This window comes from Chrysoperla carnea, chromosome 4 (assembly GCF_905475395.1).
Source record: "Chrysoperla carnea chromosome 4, inChrCarn1.1, whole genome shotgun sequence".
NCBI classification, from domain to species: Eukaryota; Metazoa; Arthropoda; class Insecta; order Neuroptera; family Chrysopidae; genus Chrysoperla; species Chrysoperla carnea.
The window spans coordinates 31,055,210-31,081,837 of record NC_058340.1 but is presented as its reverse complement, the minus strand read 5'-3'; the positions used below and the strand labels follow the sequence as shown (position 1 = coordinate 31,081,837).

General features: G+C 29.0%; 1 protein-coding gene across 1 annotated transcript in view; it reads right to left on the bottom strand.

Moving 5' to 3' along the window:
- LOC123298661 overlaps nt 1-26,628 on the bottom strand; it is a 164,391-nt gene that overhangs the window by 66,905 nt on the left and 70,858 nt on the right. The window contains exon 3 of the mRNA XM_044880754.1: nt 2,741-3,089. Within this exon, the coding sequence (XP_044736689.1) occupies nt 2,741-3,089 (349 nt within the window). The remainder of the gene's footprint in view (nt 1-2,740; nt 3,090-26,628) is intronic.

The window sequence follows — 26,628 nt, the reverse complement described above, 5'->3', positions numbered from 1 at the left end:
ATCGCCTTAACAACAATTGTTTGATTATGGTATTTGTTACTTCCGTAACAAAACTATTTCCTGTTTCTGTTTTTCCTCTTTTGTTTATAGTTTGTCCAATGGTTAGGAGACATAATTATTATTACGAAATTGAAAGTTTAGGTTATAAAAAGTAACGTTCGAGGTATTATCATTCTAGGTAGTATTGTAGACTTTTTTATCCACGATTCTTGGTGAAATCAAGATTATCGAGCTATGGAGAATCACATAGCCAAAATCGTAAGGTTTTCTTTCTTAACGGTACGGAATTATAAAAATTCTTCATAAACAAAACTATCGATATTTGTATACATATATTGGATATAGTACAAATAGTTTAATCAAAATTGTATATCATATAATGTTGTTTACAAATTTGCTATAGTTTTATTCTGCATAGAATGTATTTTTTTTGCAAAGTTGAGCATAAATATTGAATCAATTGCCACTGTTAACTTCTTTTAACTATGAGTTAATGAATATATACACCATGTCCCAGAAATAATGTTCAATATTTGTCATATTTTTGTAAATATTTCAAGAAAAATTAGAACATATAGATAATCGGATTGAATAAAAAGACTTTTGCATATTAAACTTTGGCAATAATGCTTGATAATGAGGTACTTTCATATTTTTTCTGTTATAGTATTTTGTTTCTGAGCTTTGGATGTAAAGTATCCACAAAGTTGAAGGAAGAGAAGCTCCAAAATTGGTAATCAAATGCTAAAAACATGGGAAGAAAATGAAAGAATTATCCTTGCATTCACACACGTAAGCACAGATTATTCCACCATGAAATTTCAATAATCTTAACTCTCTGCATTCAAATTTTGTAAAGTAGGTTCTTCCACTAAACGGTCGAACCGACTTGATTGAGAACATTTTATAGCTAAGGAATGAATCACATCTGTCAGGAGTCTTTTAAATTTTGTAAATTTCACTTGTAACTAATTTGCACGTCATTTCTTGAACATCTTATACCCATATTGTTATATTGTACACAAAATATTTATTGATGTGAAAAAATAACCGCATGTTTGTATATTTAAATTACAACGATCTCTACCACAATACACAACATCACAATCAGAGCTATACATTTATTAGACAACATAATGTCCAAAAGAGCTTTATTGTTTTTTTAATTATGATTCAAAAATATATTAAAAAAAAAAAAAAACACAAAACAAAAAAAAAGTATGTTTGATGATGTGGTATTGTTGAGTACATCCTGTATTATTTTCCATATACATATAATTCTTTTTTCGAATAGCATCGATAATATAAAATAAAATAAAGTTCGAACACTAAAACCCCGACTCTCTTACAAAATCCTGTTCTTAAAAGTATGAAAATAAAAAATATTTTCAGTTTTCCACATGACAGAAAAGAGGTCCCCCGACTGAATGGCGATTTTACTGATCATAACAATTTCAAATGAAAATATTTTCTTGTTTTCATACTTTTAAGAACAGGATTTTGTAAGAGAGTCGGGGTTTCAGTTTTCGAACTTAAATTTATTTAGAATATTTTGCGGTTATAGATTTGCCATAAAGTATTACAATATATATTCGAAAAGTGCTAATTACGCCCTTTCATTTTTACCGAACACGGTATCGTTAAATTATAATTTGTTTTTAGTTTGTGATTTGATGTCCTCTAGAGGGCGCCATATTCAATTTAATATGACTTCACATAGCCTATAACCAGCGGACGGTCAACAAGCTTTTAACGATACTTTATTTGTCAAATTATGATAAAAAGCTCAGAAGCTCGAAGGGAATAGACGAAAATAAATACATTTTAACAGTATATATATTTTTGAAAAGTGCTAATTATGTCTTTTAATTTGATACCAATAACGCAATTATTAATCGAAATTTGTTTTTCGATCATAACTTTATGTCCTCTAGAAGGCGCCATATTCAATTTAATGTCACATAACAGAGCCTATAACCATCGGATGATTAAGTCGTATTTAACGATACCTCACTTGCCAAATTATGATAAATAGTTTAGATGCTAGGTAGGAACAGTTGAACATACATACATATAGGTCATACACATAACCTTCGCCATTGTATAGTCGGGGTAAAAAATACATATATAGAAATTTAATTAAAAATACGGTATATCCAGCATACACACACGAACACAGGATAATATCGTGTGAAATACGAGACGGAATTTTATATGACACGTTAATTCAATTAAATACGTGTTGAAAATAAATATACACACAATTTTAAATTTTTTTAATTATTTATGAATTATTATTCAATCTTCAGTATTCACCTGACATGAATTTTAAGAATTGAGAAAAAATTTTAGGATGATTTGATAGTGTCTCAACCTCATCGCAAGATCAAATATGGCAAATGGTGCCACGAATTTGATACAACTACCGTACGGGGTTGAGTGCAGAAGTTGACACAAACGCATCAGTTGTTTGTATAAACGTAATATACTGTCTAAAAAATTTCTTTTTTTGATTGGTTCTATCACTTATAAATATTATAACAAAATAGTGATGTGTTTGTCACAACTACATGAGCAGGTAAAAAACAATTTTATACCTGCTAATAGGTTTATTTAAAATAAATTAGATTTAGCCTTTTCCTAGTGTTAAAAAATTTTCAATGAACTATTTGAATTGATAAATACTTGATAGGAGTCTTGCTTGTCTTCTATAACTATTGTAATAAATCTGAATGCTTACCATCTTTCCCATCTTTACCATCTCGTCCAGGTAAACCATCTTTTCCAGGCAAACCATTTTTACCAGGTATTCCATCAATACCACTTCGACCAGGTACACCATCTAAACCTGGTTCTCCGGGTACACCGTCACGGCCATCTAATCCAGGTGCACCAGGCCAACCTACTTCTCCAGTAGGACCACGAGGTCCAGTTGGCCCCGGTGGACCAATTTGTCCTGGTAATCCCGTTTCACCACGTTCACCTCGTGGCCCTCGTTCACCGCGTTCACCTGGTAAGCCTTGATCACCTTTCATTGATGGCAAACAGAAATTTCTTGATTCATGACAGAAGTTTTCAATATCTTTTTTCTGAAACAAAGAAAAAATATTAAAACTATTTCTACGCACACTTTTTTAAGGAGAAGAATTGGCAGTATTATGATCTTTAAGAGTAATGAAAAAAATTATTCGCAAATTTCTTGTAGCTGAAATCTGACCAAATTTATCAAAACTTTAAATTATTAGTTAAAAAGTATATCATTAATATCTTTTAAATTAAATATCAAAATTGATTCTTCTTTTGATATTTTTCATTCAACTACCTTAGGAAAAATTATGAAATTTATAAGCATGTGTTTTCCATTGAAACACCTCGTGATCTCAAGATATAAATAAATGTCGAAGAATGTGGTTAGCTCATCTATGTGAACAATGAAATGAATTATTTATATTTATCTTGAGTAAGTCTAAAGTAATCAATCAACACCACCAAACTAACAGAATGAACTATCATGGGTATTGTTTATCATAATGGGAAAACATGAAATACTTGCATTATCTCTATCTATTCAACGAAGAACAGCTAAAAGAAAATTATACCAGTAGTGTATTTAGATTGTAGATGGAAATTACAAATAGAAAAAATGTACTAGTAATAACTTTCTTTATGGTATGAGAGGTGACAACTTTATGAAAAAATTCCACTTTTATAAAGTAAAATTCATCATCAAAGTTGAAAACAAGGTATAAATAATTTCAACCACAAATCTAAACCTACCTTGGCGCTCGTACTACCTTAAATAAATAGTTTTGCTTGTATTTTTAGCAATATAAATTACTAGCTCGAGTCGTACAGGATTCCGCAGTGTGGTATCTGTGAGTAAAAACAGGCTGGAGAAATAATATTTAAGTTATACAAAATATCAACAGTGCTTTACTTTCTTTTTATCTATAGGCAATTTTATTACAGACATGATATACAAATTACATAATGAACAAAATTAAGATATATTGTCTGTCTAGCCTAATTTTTTTTTAAGCAGTACATTTTGACCGTGAATTTATTTTAGTCGTCATTAGCCAGCACGATAAGTTTGACAATGAGAAGTAAATCGATGTGACAGAAAAACATCCTAGAAAAATAATATATAAGCTATAATTGCCAGACAGTTGTGCTATTGCTAATAATTTGTAATTTGTAATTTGAAAATATGTAATTTTAATTTGCCTCACAGAAATATGGTTGCTTAAACTCTGGAAAACTTAGCCAGCTCTCTCACTATTGGAGCTTTCATACAGGATCAATTCAGTTAGCAACCTTGTTTGATGCTGAAATGCCTGAAATATTGTGAACTTTATTGAACCTTAGATTGAACGGTTTGGGATAAATCAATTTGGATTAGAAAATATGTTTGAAGCCTCGGCGTCTGACAAGCGATTTAAACGAGTATGTTGCAATGTTGGCACAACATCATGAGTACATTCTATTGGTATAATAATAACGACTTTTCAAACGAATGTAAAAGGAATAACGTAGGTAATTTCAATGTTAAATTCGATTTTCTTATCATGTTATTAACTTTTATAACATTTAAGCATGTACGATGTACTAAACCTATATATTCAGCATTTTCTTAAAGAGGTTACTATATTTTGACGTCTATATACATTATGTCATTCTTGAGATATTACAAATACTTGAATCTTTTTTTTTTCTTAGACACAGCAATGGACTTGATATTTATTAATATTCTGAGCCAATTTTACATACATAAATCATTTCCGGTAAAATTGAACAAAGGCAATAGTAAGCCCAAGTTTTTTTGCAAAATACTAGTTAACTGTAACCCTCAATACTGCAAAAAGAGGATATTTTTTTTCTAGCTTTCTTTAGCTAACTTTATGTTTTATAATAAAATTTAATAACATTGTTTCTGCTTTAAAGTTTTATTTTCGATAACAAGGTGATCATTATGAGGCACTCTATATAGAAGTTTTATAGCATAAGATTTATCACGTTGATCATACAACGGATCAAAAAATTTCTCATGATATTTCTGATTAGAAGTTTATTATCGATAACAATGCGATCATTACGTGAAACTCTAGATAGAGGTTCAATTGGCACTGTAGATTTTTTATACATAGACCAGTGAAATTTACAAAATTTAAACATCTTCCGATAAATTTTTCGGGTACAGAACCCTAAACTTGCACTTGAAACGTATCTAAGAACATTCTTCATAAAATTACCTTTTCCCTTAGAGCTTTCTCCAAACTGAACCGATTTTGTAGATCATCTAATTTTTTTTATTTGTTTCGGGTATGAAACAAATTTGCACTTGAAACTTAGCTTAGAACACTCCCCATTAATTTACTTTTCAAACGAAACAAAAAAATCCAAATCGGTGCATTAGTTTAGGAGCTCCGACGTTACAGGCAGACACACATAGCGGTCAAACTTACAACACCTCTTTTTTGATTCGGGGGTTAAATATAAATTGTTACAATATTCTAAGATGTTTATGATACAACGAATCGAATAATTTCTCATGATATTTCTGATTAGAATTTTATTCTCGATAATAATGCGGTCATTACGTGAAACTCCATATAGAGGTTATATTGACACCGTAGATTTTTTTATACATAGAAAATATATTCTTACATAGAATATTCTGATAGTATGAAACCATTGATATGCTTGTTATATTAGAAAATATCCAATTAAAATAGATTAATTTGAGTTGGTTTGCATTATTTGAAACATAGAACTTGCATACAATAGATTACAAATAATACCTCTAGACTTTGTTATCTATACATGCATACAAATACGTGTGTGTGTTAAACACAAAACAAGTCCATCCACTTCTCATAATAATAATGGTTTGTTTCATTTGTGGTAACAAGTTCTGAAGCATTCTATTCTCTCGTACAACCCACGATAAACAACATTAGATTTTCTACAATAATGTGAATGGATATATTAAGTGAATACCAGGAAAAATGAGTCTGTATCATGAAATATTTTAGATACAAAAATACAAAATGCTCAAATATAAACATGTCAAGTGCGACCTATAGCTTCGCCAGAAGCATATTCAAATACTTTCGCTAATCAACTTAAATTGAGCTTAGGAGTATTATTGTCACGCAGTAATCAGTAAGTATAGTAATGTCGCTACTTGTTCTTGCGACAATTTTCTTTCTTCAGTGGCTTTCCAACATATCCCTATTTCTTATATATAAACGAAAAAGTAATGATGTTTGTTTGTTTGAAAAACTAGCGAATAGATTTGAATGAAACTTTACAATAATTTAGTTCATACATCAGAATAACACATGAGCTAGATTTTATAAAGATATATTTAAAAAAAAATTTAACAAATTAAATTTATTTTTTTGACATTTCATGAACCAGGGTGAAGGAAACAACTAATGGACATCTGTCATTCAAAGTTATTTGACATACTTTTTACATTGAAAGCTGATTAATTGTTTGACATTTTATAAAACATGAAAGATACAATTTATGGTCTTTTCCATTTTTATGTCACCTTTAAGTCATTAAAAAAAATTTTCATATTATTTTATTCACTATTAAACATCTTGCCAGTTATTTACGGACAAAAACGCGGGCGGTGCCCCGGGTAAAAGCTCCTCTTTTATCACTTCTTCTCTAGTAACTGCATTAAGCAATCACACTGTATAAAAACAAATGCTTAACTCAACGATAAAAAAAGTTTTTATTACAATTACTTATTGCACGTATATGAAGCCTCAAGGCACAAAAAATGCGATTAAACTATCCAATATATGTTACATTCTAAATCAAATACATACATGTTCTAAATCTAGCTGCTATATTTCATTGAAAATGTATATACGTAGAAGAAAATATTGTTACAATAGACAAGGATAGCTAGATAAAATATGCGGTTTTTGTGGTTTTCGGTTTATAGTGAGATTGCTTTCAAGCTTAGCTTGGTTCACCCGAGCTAACATAATAATAATGTACATACTAATAGTTACTTGGATTGGATAGTATATAGATACTGGATAGTGTATTTGTTAAAGTTTAGTAGTATTTGGCATAAGAGCTGCTGAGGTGGTTGAAGAGTTATCAATAAACCGATTATCATCGTAGTTACTGCAAACAGTTGTCTGGCTAGCCGCACATATACATATATGAACACATATATATTTAGTATGAAATACTTTGGTATAGTACAGGCTGATTCAGAATGGCATGGCACTATTTTATGTATGCGTTCTCTAGAACAAAATAAAAAACAATTAGAAAAACCCTATAAAAAGTCGAGAAGAACGCAAAAAAATTTTGTTTTGGAATTTGATGAAACTCGGTTTACGGGGTAATTTTGATCCAAAAAGTAAAAAAATCAGGTTCATTTAATGATTGGATGCAGAGTTCCTGAGATATCGCAATATTTGAATCGATTTTAGTCCGTATCTCAAAAACTATTCGATCAGTCATTAAAACGCCAAAAAAAATTTGTTTTGTAATTTGATGAAACTCGGTAGATGGGGTAATTTTGATCCAAAAAGTATCAAAATCAGATCATCGTTTGATGATACCATTGCATTTTTCTTATGCACTTATAACCTTACTCTTATCTCTATAAACAAACATGTGGCATTAATATACAGAGTTGTTCAATAAAATATTACCGCGTAAATGGATGAGACACATTGTCTAAAAATATATGTTACTACTATAGGAGAAGCGTGCTATTTAAGAACATAACATAAGAGTAATATTTTCATCCTTTTGGACAAAATGTCATCCATTAACGTGTAACATCTTATTGAACAACCCTGTATGGGCAACAATTTAATACAGATAGGTGTTAGATTCATAGTAATAATACGGGATATATAAGTATACTATCTTGATACCCGCCCGCTTTACTGGGCTTAAACGTAAAAACCACCGCTTTATAGCCTCTACCTCTTTTGATCTCACTTATCAACGTTCCATAACACTTGAAGTTTTTTAAATTGTAAAGTAGTCATAATTCATTGAGTATATCAGAAAAGGTAACCATGAATTATGGCATTTACTATTTTAAATTTTTACAGAAATCTTTAATTATGGTTCAAATTGATGATCATAGAATGATAAAAATTTAAAATAGTAAATGTCATATTAAATTTATTATTAAAAAAATTTTTTTTTTAGTATCTATATCTTTTTAATTTATACCTCATGTGTTATCCTAATGTATATTGCTGTATGTAGCTATATTGCTGTACAGTTTCATTTAAAACCATTCACCAGTTTTTGCGTGAAAGCGTAACAAACAAACAAACATCCTTACTTTCACATTTATAATATGTAGGGATTATGTTTCTCTATATCCATGTAACATACATACATTTATGATTGTAATATAACACAGATATAGTTTGTTGTTTTGTGTATTATGAATATTCAATATTGTTTATGTTTATTTTGATAATGATTATAATAAATTATATGAGAAATGTTTGATAGAAACATTACATTATGTGACAAGGAAATTGTTTGAAAACGTTTGAATTAACATCGATTATTATATATGTTATTATTAACATGTCATTTTATCTAATATGACTACTATGAAAGAAAGATGCATACATACGACTATGGGTGTATTCCGAAATATACACCAGTATACTGACCAGTATTACACATAACCTATAAAATATATTGTTAATACATAACCTATAATGATGGCAATATGTCATAATATTTTTTATAGGTTATGTGCAATACTGGTCAGTATACTGGCGTATATTTCGGAATACATCCGACATTGCGTGCAGTGGCGGATTTAGGATTGATGCCGCCCTAGGCCCGGCTTGATATGGCGCCCTCTCGACCGCTATTTACGGTAGTTTCTAGAATTTTTTTCATTTTCGGAGCATTTCTTACAAGACGACTAGTTGAAGCTACTAACAAATTTTCAACTGCCTAAATTTTAGTGTTTTGGAGAAAATGAACACCAAAGTTTTGTCCTAATTTGCGTCCTCACGGGTAAACAATGATGTTTAACAGAAAAATGTTTCAAACAAAAGATGTTTATTTTTTTATAAGGAACATTTTTAACATTTAATCTTTTGCCTCTAACAGTTTACAAGACCCCAATTGATCTATGTTGCTCATTTACAAACCCAAATTCACTTTTTACGTCCTGAGCACGCTATAAAAATTTTAGATAGTTAATCGGAATTGGACTAATTAGGTAAATTTATGAACACCTATACCAAATAAAAATTGTTTCAGGGAGCTGTACATTGTATAGTGAGATTAATTTCACTGAAAATACAAATATTAAAAAAACATTAAGGAACATAAATTCTTGAAATTTTTCAAGTCATCATTATTTCGGCTGGAAATACTAATTGCTGAAATCAAACCACGCATTAATAAAGTTCATCCGCCTAGTAAACTAAATCCTAGATATGGAGTTTCAGCTCATTTTAACTAAGGGAAACCGCTAATTTTCCGCATCTTAGACTTTTCCCAGTCGAAATTAGCATTGAACTGCTATCACATTTTAGATTATACAGATTTTGATGTAGAATAAATCTACCAAACTTATTAAGTAGCTGTCTTAAGATAGGAAAAATCTTTAACGAACTTGAATGTACAGTTCAGTGGAAAGCAGTAAAAAGACAATTTAAAAATATTACGTTTTCATGATCTAATTCTAGCTGTAACAGAGCAAAAAGGCGTTCATAAAATAAAGATTATAAGGCTTTAAAAAAAAGCAGAAAATTACTTTATCCATATTCGTGATTTCAACCACTGTAGTACAGCAGTCACTGTTAATACACTATTAACTATACAACAACAAAAAAGTTTATAGTACACACAATTCAACTTTTTAAGTGTTAATAATATTCTTCGTGTTCGGTGTTAAAACAACTTTAAACTTCGTACAAGGAATCTTAAAGGAAATAACCCAGATGGTAGTCGTACTTATTCTAAATATGTTTTTTTTCATTAGTGTATACACTATTTACACTGTGTGTAAGGACAGCCTTATAAGAATGTAATAGCATTATCCTTTTCTCTTTATACTCAGTGTAATACATCGAGGTAAGAAGAACAAGCTTAATAAAGCATTGTAGATGAGACGTGAAATGTTTAAACATTATTATTTACAGGATATACCTTTTTTTTCTACATTTTGTGAAATATACGTGTGCGTATGAAAATAATAAGTAATATTTCTTCATTATTTAAGATACGTTCATACATGGAATTTGTTCTGAAATGAAGTACGTAATAAAAAATTTATATTACGAAAATAACTTCCCAGATGTTTAAACATAAACCTTTTTTATTTAAATAAAATTTGTAGTTTACTTCGTTGAGTGCAGAACAGGAGTAGAGCAATGGGCAACTTTATTAATTTATAACCTAGTAACACCTAAAAATCTCCAGTTGCCGAAAATCTGGTTAAAGAAATTTTTCGTAGGTCAGACCTGGAATACTCGTTCCCACGCATTTTCAATCTCACTTTTGATATCTTGCCTCACCTCAAAGTTGTCGGAAAATATGATATATGATATAAACGACCTCCAACTATACAGAATGTTCGATTTACATCTAGGCATATAAATATCACGAGTATGACAGAGTAGATGCGTTAAGCATTGCATCGAAGTAAGAGGTATTATAGGTGTTATATGAAATTGCAAAAGTTACTTGTATCGTGGTTTATCTGTTGTAGTTCATCTATTCAACTAAAAAACTCTCACTCTCCAAGCGTCTTACAACTATCTCGCGCATATCGAAGCTTCAACATATGTATATAATACCTCTTACTTAGATGCATTGCTTAACACATGTATTCTGTCATACTCGTGATATTTATATGCCTAGATGTAAATCGAACATTCTGTATACTATACTGTACCAGTCTGAGACTTGTATAGGCGGCTTTATTAATTTATAAATAAAATAGGAAAAAATCAAAAGATCGAGAGGTTTCGTGGGCACCCGGTAGGAGCTCTATTCCTTTCGTACCTTGGTACATTATAAATGTAGCGCTTACTGTTTTTATTTACAAGGTATTTTTCTGAAAATTTAAGGTACCTATTAATTTTAGAAGTGAAATACTTATTTGATTCTTAAGGAATTTCATATTACAGTTACTTTTAATTTTTACTGTATGAATTATAGAATTAGTTTAAAGAACACATACTTCTGATTTAATAGTCAACCCAATATGTGAGTACATTACGTTTTTGGTTTGATTTGGATATTTATTTTGACATAACATAAAAATTGAATTGTACTTACTTCAATTTACTTCTGTTTTCTTTAACTTCTGACAGCATTCACAAGTCAATTTTTTTTAAATGATAAAATATAAAATTTTGAAAAAAAATACATAAATTGACAGTTATAAAACGATTTTTGCATTTTCTTAAAATTCATGGTAATCTGAATCGATTGAAAAAGTTTTAGTTTCCTGGGTAATCTAGATCTCGGTTTTTGGTGTCTGTTGCAGTTTTTTTGGTTTTAACTCCCAACCAGCAAACAAATATCGTACAATAAAGAACATTGTTCCAATAATCTTTAAGAATTCATAATAATATTCTTTTGAGTTTTTCGTTTTATATTCGTCAAATTAAATGAATTATTATTCTTATTGATATCAGGTAAATAATCAAGCGTAACTATTCCATACCGTCTTCAATTTAACTTACGTAAAATTTAGAAAATTTTCTTGAAAATTTGTACAATGATCTTTGTTACCATACTTGAATATAAAATATTACATTAAATAATATTATTCTAACTATAAATGTAGTTAATATTATAAAACAAATTTCCAAAACGAAAACGCTCATTCAATAAAAAATAACAACCAGAAAGCAGTCTAGATAAAGATCTGGATACATTATCAAACGTTTAATATTCGAGTTATATGAAATTTTTGGAATGTTTTCAAAATTAGTTCAAGCCATGATAATACAGTAACCTTGTCATTTGAAAGTACGGGGTAGTCTGCATCAAATCCGGTAGTTCTTTGCAGACTTGTTTATGATGTTATTCCAATGAATAATCCAAGTTTGTTACCAGGAGCATTGAACGCAACATTGTCAAAAATCGAAAAATCCGTGAAAATTTTAGATTTTGCCGATGGACTCTGTAGGCCCAATCAAATCAGGTAGTTCTGATTTTTAGCAGACTTCGCAATTATTTGTAATATTATGGCGTTTTGAATGAATTTTGACCCTGAACAGCACTAGCACACTCCGTTAGAGTTAAATGGAACTATTCCCCTCTGGACTAGTTTGAGTGACGTCTGGAATATTGCGAAGCTAGAAAATATGATAAATTTTGAACAGCTTTTTCTCGGAAATTATAGGGACGATTTTAGTCTCTTACAATATGAGACTAAAATCGTCCCTATAATTTCCGAGAAAAAGCTGTTCAAAATTCATCATATTTTCTAGCTTCGCAATATTCCAGACGTCACTCAAACTAGTCCAGAGGGGAATAGTTCCATTTAACTCTAACGGAGTGTGCTAGTGCTGTTCAGGGTCAAAATTCATTCAAAACGCCATCTTAAAAAAGGTACTTGAAAAAGTATCCCTTTAGAGCTATAATCTGCTAAATTTGAAAAAAAAAGCTGAAATTTTCAGGGGTTTTTTCGATTTTTGACAAAGTTGCATTTGTGGCTCGTGGTCACAAACTTGGATTATTCATTTAGCCAACATCATTAACAGGTCTGCTAAAAATCAGGACTACCGGATTTGATTTACATAGTCCATTCTCGACTCATATTGTAGCAAATTTAACTATTTCATTCAAAAATCGCACAGGATAGAAAATAATTTTATAAAACGCACAGGGGCTCTTTACTTAGTGTAGTGAACGTTTTCTGTTTCTGACCTTTAGCAATTATAGCAACACGACGTCAACGTTAAGAATACATTTCAATTTTATTCATTATCATTCACATCCAAACATTTTACTTGAATGAGTTTATTAAGTGAATATATACCATTCATTTTCTATTTTACTGCTAACTTAGCTTGACTTGTTTGCATCGCATTGCTATTCATTTCGTTAGCACAAAGTTTTAAGAGAATGTTGTTATGTCATGTGATGATGATGATCATATTCTTCATTTCCTGTATTTTTAAATTGTGTAAGCACCAACACCAAAGCGCAAACAATATTAACTATACAGGATGTAGAAAACTTTTTTGTTCGTACACAACATTATTCTGACAAATTAATCATTTTGTTCTATGATGGTCCAGCATATTCACAGTAAAAAAAAATTAGTAGATTGAAACAACGTTCAATCAACAATAATTCAAGGGAACAGAGTCAACTCAAATATTTTAATTTCAATTAAAATATTTCCAAAAATTTGTCCCAAAAAATGATAGCTGTCAAAGTATTCTTTTCATCTCCTCTGATTTCCTTGACAATCAGTTTGATATTGATTTAAGAAGGAGTGTTATAAGTTTAAAGTATTTGTGCGTCTGTGTGTTTCTCAGTGGCATCGTAGCCTCTAAACGGTCGAATCGACTCGATTGAGAACATTTTATAGCAAAGATTGCAAAAATCGGCTTACAAGGAATAAATCGCATTTGTTGGAGGTTTTTTAAATTTTGTAAATATCACTTGTTATATCAAGTTTTTGATCAAAAAATCCGTTTTTTTTTTTCGCAAAAACATGTGCAATTTTTTTGGTTTTTATAATTATGACAAATTTTGACATTTAGAGACCAGAAGACGATATTACAAACAGAATTTTGTTTTATTTGTTTGTTGCTGATGCTAGAGTCGAAACTAAAAAGAACCTTTAAATGATGAGAAGAAAATATACTTCCTATTGTACAGGAAATTATAACGGTAGTTTGATCAATATAATTGATAGGAGGAAGCTACCTTGTTGATAATATTGATTTCATGAAGAAGAAACTTCTTCGAATTGAATTTGTTAAGGTAGTAGCTTTTTGTAAAAGTAGTAGCTACTCTTTATATCGATTGTATTATTTATAAGTTACTTGTGCATAGGAAAGTTATTGTGATCGTGAATAATGCTTATTTTTCCTAGTATAACCTGTTTTACAATATATACACATAAAAAAAAATTTTCTTGGCTCATTAATATGAAAAGAAACAATGTAAGTTCCCATGAGAAGTTGATCCTCTTCAAGTAAATTTCGTCTTGTTCCAAGAATATTTTCTTCATTATTTTCAAAAAATTATCTAAGATGCATGCGTGAAAAAATCCTTTTTTTTTCTATGTAGAAGAAGGGACCTTCCGGGTAAAAATGGAAAGAAAAAAAAAGCTCCTTCGATTTGCTCTATTTGTTCGGAAACTTGCTGATGCCACAAGTAGGAGACAAACACAGGCAAAAATAGAAAGAATATTGATTGGGAATAGCCACAATTTTTGGTAGAAGGTACTACGCTCACTGAGTTTTTCAGTAGAATTACAATGAATTTGTCGGTAGAATCTATAATCGGCAATCGATACGGGCATGTAGTACTTATAATCATTTACGTTTAAGTAAAACCTGAAATACTTCCCTTTCAAGGCAGAAGCAAGACAATTTTATAACAGCTCCTGCATCTTACATTGGAGCGCGTTGTAACCAAAAGGTTTTAAGTGACGCTATTATATACAAACCCAAGATACTTGTGTATAAAAGATCAAATTCCCAAAATATACAGCTTGCTCCTTACTATCTTGGGGAAGCGGGACGACAAACGAATATGAATATGACGTCAAATTTTAGCAAAATATTGAAGAACCATGATGACAGGAAAACACATTGACCGACGTTTCGATATATAAATTCAAATGATTTCCAATCTTATTTATTTTCTGGTAAACTAAATGTGAATACATTTTCACGAGAAACGATTTAATGAACTACAATGCATGAGCTTCCTAGAATAGAAAATATTTTAATAAAATAAGGACTGGGTAATGTATTTGTAGACATTTCTAGGAGAAACATATAAATTTATGTGTGTGATTTTCCTAGATTGGTGTTGGCGTGCCTTTAATTAATTTAGAATTAAATTCAAATCATTTTGAATAGAATTTCGAAAATTATATTAGTGCATTGTAAAAGCTACTACACATAATGGATCTTCTATGTGATATACAGAAGGTTAGAATTATGCGAATACGAATAAGTGGATGGAAAATTGAGGTGATAAAATCTAAATGATATTTATTAAAACAAATTATGCATTTTTGGGTGTCGGAAAAATTCATTATTGCATTTTTTTATTATTTTAATATCTATTTAAGCTTGCGCGTAATTATCAGATCTCTTTAACGCATATATCGCCAATTGTAGTATATTTAAAGACAAATATCGAGAAAAACGCAACGCCTTTGAAAAAATCGAGAAAACGCAAAAAAAATGCTAGTATATATATATACTAGCAGATACCCGCCTGCTTTGCTGGGTAATTTCTCCCTTAAAAACAAAGACTATCACGTTATAGCCCTCTTTTATCCTCCCTTTTGTTCACAATTTTTTTGATTTTAATTTCTTGGTGGAGAAATTTTTACAAAAGTTTTGCTCATGATTGTCGCTGACATTGCAACTTTCTATAGGTCCAATCATTATATTAAGAAATTCTGCATCCAATCATTAAATTAATCAGATTTTTATACTTATTGGATCAAAATAACCCCATCATCAAGTTCCAAAACAAAATTTTTTTTGCGTTATTCTCGATTTTTTCAAAGGCGTTTTTCTCGATATTTTTCTTTAAATATACTACAATTGGCGATATATGCATTAAAGAGACCTGATAATTACGCGCAAGCTTAAAACTGATGAATATTGATGAATTGATAATATTATAAATTCAATCTTATCTATTAGGTAGGATCGATGAACATTTGAAGAAATTTTTTCAAAATTCCATCATCAGTACAAAAGCCCCATTTCCGGCAATTCGTTAAAGTTGTGAAAGAAAAATTGCAAAATTTTCTTTCGTTTGAGCGTAGTTTCATTTGAGAGTATCAAAGAATGTTCATTAAAGCCTTAACATCCATTATTCTAAAACTTAAGGCTAAAGTTTTCTAAACAGAATGTTTTACTAGCATTCATTATACATTTCAATTATTTTCTTAAATTTAATTTTTGTATTCCATATTTATGATAAACATCAAAATCCTAAAACATCAACAAAAGTCGATATACATATATAACATATTTTCTATATGTGTTCCAAATATGGCAGTACGAGTCCCGAAAATCTTTAAAAAAAATTAATAACCTCTAACTTTACGTTGAGAAACTGCTTCCTTCAGAATTTAAGTCACCTAATGTTTTATTTGCTTGGAGTAAATTGTCAATTTTTAACCAATCCCTTGTATAATATCTCTATTCAATAACGTTCGCTCAACATATTACCATTTTCTCTTAACTAGGTAATACTTGATGGTATATTTATTGTTACACTGTTAGTATATAACATTATCATAAACAAAGTGGTGAGCTAAAATTTCCAATCATAAATTGCCCTTATTATTGGTGGATGAATAAAAACAACAATTCGATAAGAAAAAAATAAATATATTTTCCAATTCGTTCTCATCTTAATGAGTGTTTACTTTTTACAATAAATGTTTTATAACCTAGCTTCTGAATGTTTATGAAAGCCAAGGGTAAGAGTTTTTACGAACCATTCTGTATATATAATGCGTATCCTTCAAATATATTATATACCTACAACTTTCCATAATATTATATGCTTTAATAGTAATATCATTTAACCCTTTTCAATGTCTCTCAGTAAATAATTTCACAAACAATTAAGTTTGGTTTACATTTCAATATTATATCATTATTATTATTAAAATAGATTTTAATTTATTTGATATTTTTGAAACAATATATGTATAAATCAACTCTCAAAAATTAATTTTGGAAGTAACTTTTTATACCATGTATATATGTAATATATATCAAAGTATATTAAGTTTATTCCCAAGTTTGGAACGCTTAAAATATTGATCCTACCAAAAAAAATTTGGTATAGGTGCTCATAGAATCAACTAATTCCATTTTTGGTTGTACGTCCGTCCGTCTGTCAACACGATAACTCAAAAACGAAAAAATATTTCAAGGTGAAATTTACAGCGCACTCAGGACGTAAAAAGTTAGGTCGAATTCGTAAATGAGCAACATAGGTCAATTGGGTATTGTTAACCAACCGTTAGAGATAGAACAAAAGTTTAAATGTAAAAAATGTTCCTTATAAAAAAATAACCAACTTTTAATTGAAACATTTTTTCGTTCACATCACTGTTTACCCGTGAGGGCGCAAAATTAAGCGCAAATTGTATAGTATGTATTACATGAGAATATCATTTACGTATGTGTGACATGTATGTATGTGTGACTGTGTAATCTACACTATCTATACATGGTAATTCAACAATTTACTCAAGTCAATTGTTTGTTTTCACATGTTAGTTATTAAATTTTGGAATTGGTTTTAATACTTTTAGCCTGGGAAGTCTAAGGGTTTTTTTCAAGATGATGGACCTGTAGGTAATATTTCGAAAGTGGCTTCATTTCGACGATTCGATTAATTTATTTATTTTGAAAATTTTTTGTGTTTGGCATGCGTACGCTAAAGGTTTACGCATATCCGCTTTTTTTGTAATTTTATTAGGAAGATAATTGAATAATTAATACAGAAATATTTTTGTCTGACATTTAATAAATTAGGGTATACACTTTTGGCATTTATTAATCAATTGTTGTCCTAATAGAGTAACAAAAAACGGGTATCCGTCAAAGCGGAAGTTGATAGGAATGGAATTAGCGGAAGTGAAACTTTCTTCAACTTAAGACCTTCAATTCTAGTCAGTTCTGTGCAAATTTTTGCTTCGATTTTTTCATCTCCTTCCATAGATGAAAACTTTCAATATCTAGTATTCTAATAAAAACGGAACAAATTAAAAAATTAAAAGAAACTCCCGACACAAAATAAGGTTTGATCGATTCGCCTGAGGCATCGTTGCCCCTAAATGGATACCAATTTACTTTTGTTTTGTTTTTGTTTGAAAGGTAATTTGGTCGAGATTGTTCTTAGCTATGTTTCAAGAAAATCTGCAGCCGTTTGTAGATCATCCCTTCTTTTCTAGTTGTTTCGAATACGTACCTCCTAAACTCGCACTTGAAACATAGCTAAGAGCAATCTCGAACAAATTACCTAAATGAAAAATCAAATTGGCTCGTCCGCTTAAGAGCTATGATACCATACAGACACACAGATACACAGACACCATGAACTTAAAACATCCTTCTTTGTAGTCGATGGGTAAAAATGTTGGAATAGCCATTGTTAATTATTTAACTGTGCTATCTCAGAAAAAAGTTCATACTCAAAAAGCATCAACTTTTAAAGTGAGACTATTCTATTGGATTTTTAACCATAAATTGCCATTATAATAATTTTTATATATTCATATCCGTAAAAGATAGTCAGTGGATAAAAGTAAAAACAATTATTTACTTATAAATCGATAAATATTGTGAAAGTGATTTATAGCAAATTATATTAAAATTTTTTTTATAAGGCATATAAAAAATTAATGAATTCTTTTTAAATTAATATTTATAATTAATAAACTTCCATTTCACAGTATGGTTTTATATACGCACACAAAAAAGGATATGATATATTTAAATAAATATAAATAAAAAAATGCTCTTAATTGCTATTTATAAAATAAACTAGAAATTTTCATCAGTATGTATACGGAACTGAAAATATATGGTGTTTAAAAAAAATATGAATCAATTATTGGAGCTACGTTCCTTATTGTACGCTTAGTGCCGCGAACTATGTTCCCACACCGACCGGCACTTGTTTTATAGTTTATTTATTATATTGAAATATTAATAGCATTTTCAAAGAGGACAAAGTCTCGTAGTTACAGTGCTCCCTCCGAATGCAGAAGGTCGAAAAACATCCACGCCCATAGATTTTTTAAATTCTACTTTATTAAATAACTTCTGATTCTGAAACTTCTGATTACTGTTCATAGATGGTTTTTGACATAAAGTTTGAAAAACGTAATTAAGTTTATGATTTGTTTATATTTTTTTAATGATAGTTAATAATAAAATGTCTATAACTTGACAAACGAAAATATGGGGAAAACAAATTTTTGAATGCAATTTAAGTACCATTTCTTATTCCTAAAATTAGATTATAAGTAGATATTTTAGATTTAATTACTGAAGAAAATTATTTTCATCCCCTTCGATTTTTAACAAATTTTTGTGTATTTTAACTTTTCTAACAGGCTAGATATTACAAATAATAAAAGTTTTTCTCAGGCTGTCCATTAGTTTAAAAAACGCTTACAAACATTCTGACGATAGTTATCGAAATGCCAGCAAAGTATTTCAAAACTCATCAGTAGTCGCATACAAAACTTCACCTTTGGTATCTAGTGATATCATATACATTTCATCTCAATTTCATAGTAGGATAACATGTCAGATTTCATGTTACACATCATATGCGACTACTGTTGGGCTCGATCGTTCGAAAATGAATAATATTAGAAGTTTATTCAAACAATTTTGGACATGTCACCCTTTATATTCATCATCTCTCATAGGTCATTAGTGAAATAATGTGATGATGAAATTTAATACGAATAAATGGGATGTAATGATGAAAAAAACAGTTTTTTTTTCAACATCATAAGTAGGAGTCAGAAGAGTACACGAAGCTAGAAGAGTATTAATGACAGAGAGTCAACACAGTTAGTGAGTTATATGTATACTAGATTGATACCCGCCCGCTTCACTGGGCTTAATAGTAAAAACCAGCGCTTTATAGCGTCCACCCTCTCTTGATATACACAATTTTGTTAAAAGTAGAATGATCATAATTCATTGAGTATATCAGAAAAGTTGGCCATGATTTGTTTCACATATTTTTAATATAATTTTTTTTAAACTGGTGTTTGACATTTACTATTTTAAATTTTTACAGAATTCTATAATTTATGGTTCAAAATGATGATCATAGATCTAATCCATCTATAATCATTATTTTGAATCATAAATTAAAGATTTCTGTAAAAATTTAAAAAATGGTAAATGTCAAATTAAAGTTAATTTTTTTATATTTTTTAATATATCTTTATAAAAAATAGTTCATGTGTTATTCTGATATATCAGCTATATTTCTGTACAGTTTCATTAAAAACCATTCGCTGGCGTGAAGGCGTAACAAACAAACAAACATGTTTACTTTCACATTTATAATATATAAAGATATATAATGTGTATATAAGGATGTACATGTATGTATTACTGCCCTCGGGTATGTTATTTAAAAAGTTATATAACGTAATATCAAAAGTCATTGACCCAATTATGAACAAGAACTTTTTTTTGATTACATAAAATATTTTCGCAAGTACTTTTTATAGATCATTAATGTTTTCTAGAAGTGTATATAAATATAATATAGTTAAGAGCATATTTAATGTTAAGGGCAAATTAAATTATTTGACTTATTTTTATATCCTATCTGAAATATATACCAAGGTATACTAAGTTTAGTCCCAAATTTGTAACGCTTAGAAGAAATATTGATGAAAAGAACCAAATTTTCAACGCGCAGCTGAAACTGTTGGGCTAGAAGCTTGGAATTTTGTACACAAGTTTCTTAAGTAACGTAAGTGAGCACTAAGAAGGGATTTTTTGAAAATTGCGGTTTTTTTACTTTTTGGGCCAAAATTACCTTATATATTGAGTTATATCCAAATTGGAGATTTAAAAATTTTCACGATTTTTCCCAATTTTTTAAGGGGTACCCATTTGAAAAATCGATAAAAAAGCAAAAAAAAATTTTGTTTTGGAATTTGATGAAACTCGATGAATAGGGTAATTTTGATCCAAAAAGTATAAAAATCAGGTTAATTTAATGATTGGACCAATAGAACGTTAAAATGTCAGCGAGTATCATGGGCAAAACGTCATTTTCAAAAAATCCATAAAATTGTGAACAAACGGAAGGATAAGTGAGGGCTATAACGTGATATTCTTTGTTTCTAAAGGAGAATTTATCCAGCAAAACGGGCGGGTAACTGCTAGTTAGTAATAAGAATAAAAAATATTACTTTATCAGTATGAAAAAATGCTTATTAACACCAAAACTATTCATTATTTTACATTGTGCCAACTAAAACATTTATTCCGAATGCTAAAAAATACAACATACCAAAAATTTAAACAATATGGTGGCCAATTTAACATAAAGTTTGTGGTCATTCAAAAAATAAAACTTTTTGTATCGACTCATTGTATAATAGAGTACTTTTTAAATAACTTTAACTATATATTTTTAAATAATACAAAGCAGATTCTTTTTGGTATCGTTATATGTATCTTATTTTCAATTATAAATTTTCTTTGATCAAATTTCTTACGAATTGATCAATATGCATACTAATTGGTAAATATTATTTGAATTTATATTAAAAGTATTTGGCAAATAATTGGTTTTCGAATTATTCTGAATATTTAGCAATTAAATTTTCTTCGAAATTTAATTAAAGCTTAACAAACATTTTTAGTTTAATATTATCTAAACGAAAATATTTTAAGAATATTCTCTATAATATTATATAGTATTCTTAGAGTATATAGAGTATTATATACGTAATTTTATTTGTATTGAATATTCTTAGCTCGGATAACGTTGGGTAGGGCACAGTGTTTAATAAATTGTTTTCCGACGAATGAAATATTAAATCTATTCCTTCCCTTTCACAAATAATGATGAAAAATCAAAGAGAATGGATATTTAACCCATTAGGTCCCGACGCTTCACAAATTAATCACTTTTACACCTTTTAATACTTTTATTTTCATTACTCATTTACATTCATACTTTTTAATTCAATGAAACGATCAATTTTAAAGTTCACTTAAAAAATTAGTAAATAAGTAAACATGTATAACGTATACGTAATTCAGGTTGCCTAGTTATTAATTTTGTATCAACTTTTTCATTTATCGTTTCATTGAATTAATAATTTATTGGCTATTAACAAATAGAATCATTTACACTAACTCATTCCTTAATAATGACACCAAAGAAACGAATTCCATGAGGTTTTAGCAAAATGGGAACGGTTTCTTTCATTTTTCTTTATTTGTATAACAGCTTTTATTGTAATAATATAGAAATGTCTAAATAGTACTGAGATGCCAGATAAATTAATTAGAATAGTACTTTGCTTGATGTGTGCGAAAGTGTCTATAGTAGTATAATATAAATATTTATTATCTATGGTCTATAGGGCATAAGTTAATTTATTGAACAAAATATTAGTTCCGGTTATTTTTTTAACGACTCTGAACTGAGGTTCCTGTCCCGTCACTGAAATAAGTAGATCAACCTTAAGTTGTTGCAACTCTAATAAACTTGACGCTCATGTGATGATATTTATGAACTTTAAATTATTATCTACAGATCCGTGAAAAGATTGGTTCAATAAAATGATTAAAGCGAGAGTTGAAAGGTGTTTAAACTCGATGTTCGTATAAACACTGTCGGTGGCCAACGGTCTAAATAGGCCTGTCTGATATCTAAGGGGTTAAATATTATTAAAATTCATATTTATCTTATAATATCAGAGTAGAATTAATAAATAATTTTACATTCATCTAAGCAAATAAATAAATAAATAATTAAAATACATTTATTTATTCATTCACAAACAACAACAACGACAAAAAGGTACTTCTTCGTTCATTTTATGTCAAAAAACCGTGAAAAACAATAGGGATTGTTTGATTGAAGATTTTTAATAATTTATTTATATTTTCAAATAAAAATAATATAATATTTGCTTGTAATTTTATTAAATATTTTACCTTTGTTAAAATTTAATAAAAGATTTATTAAGAATTCAAAATTAATTATTTTCAAAGAAGTTTCATTAACAAAATTCAAATTAATTAGAATAAGTATTGTTTTTACTTTATTAAATTTTAACTAGCTGGTAATTTATAAACCATTGTCCAATAATCTGAAGAATTTAACTCTAGCATACTTTAAAAACCGTGAAGATAGTTTTTAGCACTGTAGAAAATTTATTATTAGATAATTTTTTGAAAAATTTTGTATTATATAAAAGAAATCGCTTACGGCTTCAACCATTTTTCCCAAAAATCCTCTATTTGTTAAAGTAGTAATGTAATCGATATCATCTGTTTTCAAGTTAATGCAAATTACAAAGTTAATTTACAACAGTTTATGAATATTTAAAAATTTATGTTTGTTTTCAAGCAATATTAGTATATACTTTAAACTTGGAACAGGTAAATTAATATTTATTATAGACTTGGAGATAATGACAAAAAAAGTTATTTGTTACTATGACAATGATACTCTCATATTTTCGCTTCATTACCTTGAAATGGAATTTATGTCTTTTACAATTTTCGAAAATATGCAAAACATGGATAAAAGAGGGAGGGATAAGGGGAAACTGGAAAATTATATTCTTTACATAAACCCATTACATTAACATTAACCCAACTTACGTATCCGTTTTTATCACTCTAGGTGAATTTGGGGAGGCTGAAGTTCAAAGCGATGAAAACAGGGACAAACAGAATGTTTCGGCATACAAAAAGAGAGAAACGAGGCTCTGAAGTTAACACCCCCCAAAAGGCACATCCTTGACACTAACCCTACCTTTATTATGAAACGGATTTAAAACATACTCCCACCCTTTCCGGCTGACCTGCTGAACCTTGTCATAGTGCATTAGTTCGGATTTGGATAAAACTTGGTATATTTGACCCAAAAATGTATTAAGCTCGACTAACCATGCTGCAAGTATATATCATCACGACCATCGCTGTGACCATCGTTTTATTTTCAATAGCTAGATAGTGTCTCCAAGTCTATTATATAAATATTTAATCTTACACTAAATTCATACAGTAAATTTAACTAAGACATTTTATACCACAAAACTCAATAGGCAGGCCTATATTAAAATATTTAAAATGGGTAAATACCACAATTACAATTACAAATTTAAATTATTGTTTTTCGCATTTTAATTTACGTTAACGGTATACAGAAGTGGTTTAAGAAATAACAGCAATATTTTCAGCAAATTTAAAAAATAAAAGTTATTTATGTTTATATCTAGGGTAAGTAAAATACTCATAACGAGAGAGTAAGCAGGCTTCATTGTTCAAGATAATCACAAGGACTTTGACGACAACAAGGCTAAACTTACTTCATAATTAGTCATAAATCCCAAGCTTTTTCCCTAGATGAAAATTCGCATTGTCTCAGAAGAAGAGATATAGTTTCAGAAATGAAATACACATAATTTTTTAGGATAGATAATATAAATTAAAAACAAAAAAAATGGAAGCATTTAACATCGATCAAATACATTATTTCATTAAATGAAAAAATAAGAATGGAATCCATTTTGAATTAAAAGGATTAAAAAGGTTTTTAAAATCCAAGCTTAATCCAAAAAATGTTTATTTTTTACCGTAAAAGAGCATTTATTCGTTTTAAATTCAATTATATGAATAAATAATAACAATAATAATAAAAGCAAACTTTATTCATTTATTTAAATTTGTACAGGTTGTGTTTTTGGATTTTTGGGTACAGAAATATATATTATTTCAGAAAATGAATTATTATTATTATTATAATTATTATTTATTTTCACCATAAGATACAAACGTACATAGGTAGTAACGCCACGAGAAAATTTAATAAATAAAAAATTAAACTATATGGACACGACGTTACAATATGCTTCTTCAGCTCACGTTTAAATTTTGGCATGCTCTCTATGTTTGTTAACTCTCCGGGAAGATTATTGTACAATTCACTTCCAATAATTTCCGGAGAGTTTTTGAACTTTTACAATCTATAGTTTGCAATATGCAAATCATTATTATGACGAGTGTTATAATCATGCATTTCATTTCTAAGTTGTTGGTTTTGATAATTTTTTTTGATAAATATTAATAGGTCGTAGTAATAAATGTCATATGCTAACATGCCATAGAATGTTAGCAAATTATTCCGCTTAAAATGATTAACACATGATTCCCGATATTCAAGATTAAACATGAGCCGAATAATTCTTTTTTGTAGTATAAATATTAGTGTACAATCTGAACATTGTCCCCATAATATTACACAATACTGCATGGTAGCATATACAAACGCATAATACACAGCCAATAAAGCTTCAGTGTTATGAGTTTGTTTTAATTTTTTTATATAAAAATAAGCCGTGCCTAACTTTTTACACACTGTATCAACATGCCGATTCCATTTCATACCTTCATCCAAAATTATACCTAAAAATTTCATTTCGCTTACTTGCGTAATCGGATATTTTATTGATGACGTAATAATTGATGCATCAATAACATTATTTTTAAAAATTAAAAACAGTAAGTCATATAGAAGGATCTGATCTCAATTCCAGTCTATTTGATTATATCTATTGCACGAAGTTGCTGAAGTAACATTCAATGTCCGAATAAAATTTGAGTATCTACAAGTTTCTGTAAAATTAACGTTTTTTTGACATTTAAATTGGCAGTTGTACTCGTACATGACGATTTAATATATTGTACGATGTTATATCTTGTACGATTATATCTTGTACGATGGTACGGAACCTTTTTTTTATAGATTTTACTGCTTTTTTTAGTTATTCGAGAAGTTCTTATTATTTCGTTAGTTCTTATTATTTCGTTTCACACCCAGTAAAAATAAAATATATTATGTACATTATACATTATACATATTATAATAAATAAATACATACTAGGTAGTAGGTACTCTTAGTTTTACAAAATATTTAACAACAAATATGACAGATTGTAAATATTACAAACCGTTTTAATGTAAAACTTTAATCTATATTATATATTACATTTTTAGTACCTAGTACCTACTATACACGTTGTTCTTCCAATCCAATAAATCGTTTCAACACAATATACAGAGTGTGGTTTGTCTGTGAATATGTGTATCTTAGGACCATAGTCCATTTTGTCAAATAGATGCTTAAGGTATATGATTTTCACACGATAGGTTGCGTGAAAAACCTAATTTACAAATAAAAGGAGTGTAATAATACTTGGTTTTTATTGGTTAGTTTTTATAATTATATAAATAGCCAAATAGTTTTTTTTTTTGTAGTAATTTGGCATTTAGACACTCCTTCCACTACGATAAAACACATTCTCTGTTTAAGGTAGTACCAGCATGAAATCACTTTTCGACAGATTTGGCCGAATTTTTTTTCTCGGGTTTATAATAGCTTTATTTATGAATTCCTAAAATTTCATAATTTTTGACCGTTTAGATCGCGAGATATTTAAAGACAAAGTTCGCGATTTTGAGGGTCATGTCCCATTTAAAGCATGTAAAATGTCCGGTCTCTCCAACTATTTTTTATGATATTATTATATATTGAAGAAAAAGTAGAAAAAAATGTTTATACAATAAAATTCTAAAAAAACAATTTAGAAATTAATTTTCACTTTCGAGATATTAATT